The sequence below is a fragment of the Pieris brassicae genome, chromosome 2 (assembly GCF_905147105.1).
Source record: "Pieris brassicae chromosome 2, ilPieBrab1.1, whole genome shotgun sequence".
Taxonomy (NCBI): Eukaryota; Metazoa; Arthropoda; class Insecta; order Lepidoptera; family Pieridae; genus Pieris; species Pieris brassicae.
The window spans coordinates 712,240-721,787 of record NC_059666.1 but is presented as its reverse complement, the minus strand read 5'-3'; the positions used below and the strand labels follow the sequence as shown (position 1 = coordinate 721,787).

The window sequence follows — 9,548 nt, the reverse complement described above, 5'->3', positions numbered from 1 at the left end:
TATATAAGTTTAAATAAAAGATTTAAGTGTAAAACATTCCATTTTATTCTTCTTAACAAAAGTAATTGTTAGCTGGTTAACTTCTACCAGCACCATATACCTTTAGATATTACATAAATAGACCTCTATTAGTGAAGGCAATCATACATAAAGTAATTAATTTAATAACTACATTTCAACGCCAATATTTTTTTAACAATTAATTTTTATGACAGAGGATCAACCAGCAACTTCTTAAAACTATGTTCCTACAACTATAAATATGTATTATGCAATAAAAAGAATGCTTTTCTAAATAAGAGGCAACAATAAAAGAAAAACAAAAAGTATAGCTAGTAATTAAAAGATCAGTTTCGAGACAAAAAAATGCATATTCTTATATACTAATTATATTGCAAGTCGGTGTTAATACACCATAAGACTTTGGGATACTTATATATCCTATTTAGATCTAATTGATTGTTGTCTAATAAAATTAATTAAGCTTTTAATAAAAATGTAACAATACCAGCTGTGGTCCAAAAAACTTCGCTTCCCAGTGTTATTAAACCTAACTGTTAATGTAATAAATAAATGTGCCAAGTGAATTTTGTACTAAAGCATTAAACTTCACAAACTAATATTCAATCAATAAATACTAAAATATCAATCTGGTGATCACATGACATTATGAAAATTGTTTCTACATTTTAGTATTTGATATCATTGACAAAATATATCTAAGAATGTATTAACTCGCTATAATTTTCTTAAATTCGATATCTTTAACTATCTACAAGGCCATTTATCTTTATAAGCCATTTGTTAAATAAATATTTGTAAATTTGAACACAACTAATTAGACAATACTGAATTAATGAAATCAACTACATCTGTTTTATTAGACAAGAGTTTTCTGCCTTAACATTTAATAGACAAAAAACCAGCAACTGTTTAAACCATTCAAAAGATTCATATTAATAAGTTCTAGTTACCGGTCGGCAGTTTCTCATACATTTGTAGGAATTAATTAGCGCCCAAATGAGTATGTTTTTCCTTTGCAAATGCCACAACAAAAAAATCTCGTCTAACAATCCAATAACGACATTTTGTACCATTACTCAGCTACATTACAAGTAATAATTATAGAAATATATAAAATATTAATTGTTCAAAAGTAGAGTAAGTACATATTCTAATAAAGTATGAAGATTTTTTTTTATAATATCGGACTTATTAGCAAACATTGAGAAATAGTATTTTTTATTGCATGACAAAAGACAACCGCCGCTGTCGTCTATTAGCGATGCGTAAAATAGTATTTTTATATTATATTTTTATTTTAAATAGTCAAGATCTGTATTGTCACTTGGAACTTCAAATCGTGCATATTAGTGTAAACTTAAACAAAAATCACAACCGTAACACAAAAATCAAACATGCTAGTGTCGGCCATTTTTATGAGAGCAAATGAATGTTGATACGCAAATAAATCGAAGAATGAAGATTAAAGTAATGAAACTTTCAATTATAAGTGATCATTAATTAAGCAGTGAGAAAAGTATTTACTTAGATTGTATGTAAGAATATAGGTGTATGAAAAATCTATCAAAAACATCAGCAATCATAAAGCTTGGCTCTATAGTTTACTAAAACAGCACAACAATATGTTCAGACCTAAGAAAAAACTACAAAAATACATTTTCGTGACATTGTGGGTATGTTAGTTACAATGAGATAAAATCTAGTGTATTTATTATTTCCTACCTACAGATAAAATTTCCAGAGCTCGTCACATGCAAAAATAGACTAAATATGGGTGCTTTTACCATCATCCACGAATCTAGAAAAGATAGAATCATACTTTCGTATTGTCGAGATATCTAGATTCTTCAATAAAATTCTCCATCTCTTTCTAAATATAAATACGAAAAAGAGATGCTACGCACTCTTCTCAAAGGATTGTCCCCAATTGATACAAAACAAGACTAAAGGAAGACTTGAACCTCAAATATACAGAACATTCCTTAAAGGTATTCCTAATAAATAAATTAACTAAGTCTTTCAATACAATTAATGACATCTCCATTGCTTTGCGAATGGTTGGTTATCTTCATTCGTTCATTCAAAATATAACATTTTAAATGTATCAGTTTGAATACTATTAGATGGAAATGTGTCAACACACAACTGTAGATAATTAGACAATACTGTAATAATGAATATTACGAAACTCAACAGTCAAATAAATGTAATGTAATGTTGTCTAGTTAAGGCGTTGGTTTACTCTTCAAACACTACTTTAATTGTGCGGTGACATTAGCACTCGAAAATGAATGAACGAATGATACGTTGTCCGTCAATAAACAAAAAGTATTTACTAAATTGGAATAATAAACAAAGGAATGGTAAAGTCAAATCAAGTTAAGGACATCCGATTTTGTGTAGATATTATTATCCACTCTTTACTATTAAGTTTTTTTTTCAATTGTGTATCTTCATTTTCAGATTTCAAGCGATTTCATTTATTTTAAATAATAAAAATATTTGTTACGTTACGTAATACGACACATGTGTCTCACATACACTACAGTGACACATAAAGAGTGGCAATAACAGAACACAATACATAGAGGCACCCGCATTACTCGCTTATACGCTACACCGCGGGAAGTGGGGACATCGACCAATCGTTGGGGGTATATTAATTATTTTATAATTGTTAGAAAAGAGACATATTAGTAACTTTTAAATAATCATGCATTACGTATACGTTAGGCAGTTTCTTGAATCACAAAGATTAGGCCGAATTATCATATTATAACTCTGTACAAATCTCACAAAATGCAAAATAGTTGACAGAAGTAAAAATTTCTTACAGTAAATATGTCACAAAGTGATACCGCTAAACTTTAGTAAATGATAATTTAGACCCCTATGTCAAGTCCCTCACAAGGCCCTTAAGTGAAATCGGCCCTACCTGCGGCTGAGCCGGAGATAGAGGTAGTAGAGCGCCAGAGCGGCGCAGCGTGCGAGCAGGATGAGCGCAGCGAGGGCGACGTGCGCGAGTCTGCGCAGGTCGGAGCGCAGTGCGCGAGTGACGAGCTCCGCGCGGCATCATCCCGTGCCGCACTTACCGCTTTCGAACACGCCCTGACAATTATTTCACATTGCGTATTCATGTCGTGGTCGTAGAATTACTATACTATTCATCGATCACACATCAGAAAGTTAAGTCAGATAGTTTATACAGTCTTTGGGGAGAGCAAAGCTAAGCTTCTTGTTAACTTTTTTTACGTAACAGAAGCGAATCGATAATAATAAATAATTAGGTGTTTAAATGAAATTGGTGTTTTGTATGGGAATAACAAAAAGATTTTTTAAATAGAATATATTTAATTAAAAGTATGTACCATTGCTATCTTATGCATCTTATAGATAGTTCATTAATAAAATCTTTAAAGGCTGTTGCGACTGCCCCATTAGAGTTGAATTTGTTGCCTTGCTTAATTCCAAAAAAAATGGTAATGTTGGAGCAAGGTCCGGGGAGGACGCTGGATGTCTTAGACATTCCAATTGATACTCCTCTAATTTGGTACCAGTCTGTTGTGCAGTGTAAACTAGGGTTGTTTCAAAAATTCAATTTGTAAAAAAATTCTAACTATATAGAGGATTTTTGAGATCAAAGTTGCCAGTATCACAAAACGCCAATTTCATATGTAAGCTAATATTTCACACATTATCACACCGAAGTTATAACTTTCGAATGAACACAACTTACGGAATAATGGTCTTTTAAAGAGCATCTTCAGCAGATATTTATAAAGTAACTATTTGTAACTGAAAATGCTACTATATGATTGAGAAGCAAATAATGACTCACCTTCCTAAAGAAAGGCGAAAACGCGACAAGGTTGTCCCGGGTGAGCGGCGACGCGTGTAACGGACATCGGCGATCGGTGGCACAGACCGCTAACAGCCGACGGAGGAACATCTCCAACTGCGGTCTTCGAGACCGGGCCAAGCCCTCCGAAGACCAAAGGGCTCTTCCGGGAAACGGTATCGCGGCTACCTATATAAGTAAATTGTAATTACAACAAATATTGCATTGGGAATGTTGTGGTTCTGTAATTAGTAGTTTTTCAATATATCGCTTTTTTCGGGTCCGAAAGGAAACAGAAAGAAAGGAAGACCAATGGAGCAATGGGCCGACGGGATCGAGGGTAGCTGGCAGACATTGGATGACGATGGCGAAAAATAAAGTAGGGTGGAAAAAGTTGGAGGAGGCCTTCTCCCGGACAGGGGCCGCATCTTAGGAAAAACTATAATTTTTCTTTTTATTTCAATCAAATGTATGTCAAAGATGTGGAATAAAGACTTATTATTATAAATATATCGCTCGCCCCGGGGAACAAAGTCGTAAAGGCAAAAATTTTTTTTTTTTAGGAAAAATAAAATAGAAGGAAATTATTTTATTACTAGGATTACAAGTACATTACATAAACAAATTTAAATGATTTCCGAAGAATAATGACATCCTCGTGGTTTTTATATTTTTTTTTCAAAATTCTGAAAAAAATTACGCAAGCTATATAATATCGTTACAATAAATTATATGATAGTGTCAAGTATTAGTTAATACGATTAAGTCAAACTAATAAATATTTTCTGTGTATAATGAATGTCTTTTGATTACCTTCTCCCCGTACTGCTTCCGCGTGAAGAGATAGAGGTCCCTGAAGCGGCGATATCGCCTGAGCAGCTGCCAAGCGCACCTCGGGCCCAAGCGTATACGCACTTCGTACTCGTGGTGCGTGCCTGCGCCTGCGCCGCGCGTCACCCAGCCCGGGACGGATATTACCTCCGCTGTTATTTATATTCCATTAGCACTCTTACGCAATTTCAATTATTTATTTATTTATTAACACTTCGTTACATTACAATACAAAAACTAAACATAATTAAATGAACTGGCGGCCTTATCGCTTTCGAGCGATCTCTTCCAGCTCCGACTGGCTACTGACAACTACTGTGAGTAAAGAAAAGAAAAATTTAATTACACAAGGTAGGCAAGAAGTGCAAAAATACATAATACATATATTTTATCAGTTATAAAGTAGAAACTAAACAGGAACAAAAAATACATGAAAAACAAAAAGTTATTTAAACCTCAAACATTTATTTATAAATAAATCGGTCTGGGCATCAATCTAATAGGCAAATAGGTGATCAGCCTTCTGTGCCGTAAGGCAGGCCGGTTTCCTCACGATGTTTTCCTTTACCGTTCGAGCGAATGTCAAATACACTCATAGACAGTCCATTCGAGCCAACGACATCAGAGAGAGAGTCACACGCTGAAGCCACCACTGGCCACAGCCAAACACTGCTCGTGGATTTACATATATTGTTATAAATTTCATGTTTATTTTACTCTCATAGTTTATTGCCAGTTCTTCTCTTCCGTTCTACAAATTTGAGAACTGGTAGTAAATGTAAAATTAGAAGCATTTATTAACGTTATTATTATTTATTAACGTATTTTTTATTAACGTTCGTAAGTGTACATTGTGTTACCTATATGAATCTTTGACATTGATATATATACTTACAAAAATCTATTGGATGGCTGAGACCTTCCAGCGTGTAGTCCTGTAAGAAAATTTGAGCATTAGCTTGAAAATCGGAACCAAATAAACCCACATGAAAGACACCACTCACCGGTATAACCAGTGGCGCCCGGTCATTGTCGCATTCGTCGTCGGTCTGATCCGGGGCCAAGGCCCGAAGGGGGTCAGGCCAGGCCTGCTCCGAACTCAGCTCATCGTTCGATGTCGACACGTTGTCTGACGCTTCTATCGCCTCTTGTTCTTTTAACCTTCAGAGGAGACGTTATTTTTAACAATATTTATATATAATATGAAAATTAATCATAAATACTGTTACGAAGACGGGTCGACTGCAATGTTTCTAGATTTTTCTACTAGTTAGAGAACTTTTCAGCAGGCTGTAATATGATTTCTGACCGTTTCAGGAGAGGGTCAATCACATATTAGAAAATTGTAATTTCCATAATGTTACCCTAGTTTTCAGGAAGCTGAAACCTTTTTTCAGTCGGTTTCAGAACATGTGTAGTAGAGTGGTACCGTTTTCAGGAGACCCGTTTTCAGGCGTTTTCAGGCCTAGGTATACCCCTTTGATGAAGGAATATTCTAGACCAAACTTTCTAGGTGTAAGACAAGAACGAAATGATACGAGAGAGAGAGAGAGAAGATCAGAACTTTCTCGAAACTAGACTGAGCACTCTAGAACTCCGTACGACAAGGACGGAGCAACGTGCGAAAGAGACAAAGAGTGCGGACGTTCTAGAATTGTGCAATCGCTACTCAGTAGCAAGCCCGCCTAGAAAGTTCTCGAATATTGTTTAGAATTATTCCCAGGGATATATAAGCGAGTCGAAACGCGACTAGTCGCCTTTAGTTTTGAATGCGATAACACGAGAGGAACACCGAAGCGATAAAGTGCGAATAAAGTGAATACAAGTGCGTGCAATTAGTGCATCTCTACAATTAATTTGTGCCCATAAATTCCTCATTGATTTATCAAGAAATAAACCTTTGAAGAAATCTACGGCATTTTCTATCCGATCCCCTAGCTCGTAACAATACGTAAGTAGCTCAAAAACCAGTGAATCGATTCCTATGAACACTGTTCCTGAAGTTGGAACAGCTTCCAATACTTGAATGTATTTTTAGAGAATTTGTGGGGATTTATATTTAGCAGACGCGCTCGGATCCGAATGTCTTTTTGTAAAGTGGGTTTCTATTGTTTATTGTTAACTTTTTTGTTAACGCGAAAATCACAGTCAAATTTCTCGGCCATGCTTATCAGGAATTGTCCACCTTAGAAAACAGTCCAAGTCGATCAGATCGAACAGAACAAAATCGATTAGTTGATATTCGACAAATCCGTACCCACGCACTTCGAGGGGATCATGTGTATGTCGCAGTAAAGTAGTTGAATCAGAGAGTTAATTGAATCTCTAGACAGTTAATTAAATGTACGATACTCAATCAAGTCGCTAGCATTATGATTTTTTTTTATAAAATAGGGGGAAAACGGGCAGGAGGCTCACATGATGTTAAGTGATACCGCCGCCCATGGACACTGTCAATGCCAGAGGGCTCGCGAGTGCGTAGCCGGCCTTTTAAGAATTTGTACGCTCTTTTCTTGAAGGACCCTAAGTCGAATTGGTTCGAGATACTTCAGTGGGCAACTGGTTCCACATAGCGGTGGTGCGCGGCGAAAAACGCTCAGTCGTGAAACGGCGGACGTCGAGGTGATACGGGTGGAATTTTGTATTCTGCCTCGACGTCCGATGATGAAACTCAGCTGCAGGTATTAATCCGAACAACTCCTCTGAACACTCTCCATGGTAAATGCGGTAGAAGATGCAGAGTGACACCACATCTCTACGCAACGCCAAAGGATCGAGCCGCTCGGAGAAGGATTGGTCATCGATTTAAATAAAGCAGCGTCGAATGCGTTTAACTAACTGTCTAACCGAAAGTCAGCGAGTTGATTAACAATGCAAAACAAGACTCCGCCATGATTATTTCATTTGTTATTGTTATTTCGGTTTGATCGTGAAGAACTGAGAGCTTGGGAATTCCGTGTTTTGCTTTATTGTAACGGTTAGGTTAGTCTTGTTTAGGAAACTCATTAAACGTTTCGTTCACTCACTTGTCTGACTTGATTGAATATCGATTTTTAATTAACTGTCTAGAGATTCAATTAACTCTCTGATTCAACTACTTTACTTCGACATATAACATGAACGTGTATGCAACTGTCGAGGAAGATATTTAGATCGATCGAACAATACAAGAGGAGACTTCAGCATCACGTCAACCCCGGATCGACACTTGCCGCAGTTTGGTAGTTTGCGAGTCACGGAGGGAAGACAAATAATTACATTTGGATTTCCTAATTGCCTCAAATTTATATCAAAAAAGTTTAGAGCTTTGATTGCAGATGGTTAAAAATAAAGAGGTTTATATACTAACAAATATAGGATATATAATGTAGGATATTTTTTTCTAAATAGCTTTTTTCCTTTTACGCACCTATGCAAGAGCGGGTCCTGTATATAGGCATTGTTATTTTCTTGGTCCGTTTCCGTGGCTATGTGCATGTCGCTCTCACTCAACGTAAGAGATGGAGTCTCTTGAATCGGAGTCACCATGATAGTCCTTTTGTTCGGCTGGTTGTCGAAGAACGAATATTGCAGCGCCATCTCTAGACGAACGTATTTCTTTTGAAGTTCTTGTAACACCTGGAAAAATCCAAAAAATAAGGTGAACCCAGTTCCCCTGGCTCATTTTAATGCGGTTTAGTATAAGAGTTTAAATTTTTAGAAGTTAAACAGCAGAGGCGATGATAATTTAGAAAAACCGATCGTGGTTGGTAACACACACAACCAACCAGATGGACCGATCGAGTGAGACTCATCAAAACTATACTGTTATGAGAGATGGGCTGGACAGCAACAGATGGAAACGGATTGTCCGTTCCAGATGTTTCCTTGCTTGAAGAGAGATACAGCAGTATCACAGCTTCAATCATTCGGTATGACTCACAGTCAGAGCTCAACACTCGTTACTAGGTTTTTACATTTATAACTTTAAATAATAATAATAATAAGCCATCTTTGACATACATTTGATTGAAATAAAAAGAAAAAATATAGTTTTACTAAGATGCGGCCCCTGTCCGGGAGAAGGCCTCCTCCAACTTTTCCCACCCTACTTTATTTTTCGCAATCGTCATCCAATGTCTGCCAGCTACCCTCTCGGTCCCGTCGGCCCATCGCTCCATTGCTCTTCCTTTCTTTCTGTTTCCTTTCGGACCCGTCCATTCTGTTACTGTCCTAGACCATCTGTCGTCTGTACAACGGGCTACATGGCCTGCTCATCTCCATTTAAGTTTAAGGGCATATTGCTCAGCATCAATAATATTGGTTTTTCTGCGAATATTTTCACTTCTATGTTTGTCGCTTAATTTTATTCCGAGAATACTCCTTTCTATCGCACGTTGGCACGAACGTATTTTGGCTTTTGTTTTGTTTTTGAAAATCCAAGTTTGTGCTCCATATGTAAGGCAGGGCAACAGGCAGGAATCCACTACCTTTTTCTTTAACTTAATTTTGAGCTTAGCTTTGAGGATTTCTTTTAAGCTCCAAAACTTCTTCCAAGTTGTGGTGACGCGGCGATCCAGTTCGTTGTCATGTCTTTGTTTCTTAAATGAAACTTGTTACCAACATATGTATAGCTGTCTACATACTCGATGGTTGTTCCGTTAAGCATAATTGGGTAAATGTTGTTAATTGTTGCAACTTTTGTTTTCGAAGTATTTATTTATAACTTTATTGGATTTAAAAAAATATATATTATCTTTATCGCTGACCACTTCTTGTTCTGTACATCGGTGTTAAAGAATTTATCCTGTTTTATTGCAAAAGAGTTTATAATAACTGTAAATAATAATGAATCACAACTATCTATACCAAAATC

At 36.3% G+C, this 9,548-nt stretch overlaps 1 protein-coding gene across 3 annotated transcripts in view; it reads right to left on the bottom strand.

Annotated features, from left to right (window-relative positions):
- Positions 1-27: 27 nt before the first annotated feature.
- LOC123718520 (kinesin-like protein Klp98A) overlaps positions 28-9,548 on the bottom strand; it is a 33,325-nt gene continuing 23,804 nt past the window's right edge. For all 3 annotated transcript variants that reach the window (XM_045675111.1, XM_045675119.1, XM_045675129.1), the window contains 6 exons: positions 8,103-8,311; positions 5,698-5,854; positions 5,589-5,628; positions 4,676-4,845; positions 3,863-4,051; positions 28-3,132 (listed from right to left, as the gene is read on the bottom strand). In XM_045675111.1, the coding sequence (XP_045531067.1) occupies positions 3,097-3,132; positions 3,863-4,051; positions 4,676-4,845; positions 5,589-5,628; positions 5,698-5,854; positions 8,103-8,311 (801 nt within the window). In that variant the 3' untranslated portion in view covers positions 28-3,096. The remainder of the gene's footprint in view (positions 3,133-3,862; positions 4,052-4,675; positions 4,846-5,588; positions 5,629-5,697; positions 5,855-8,102; positions 8,312-9,548) is intronic.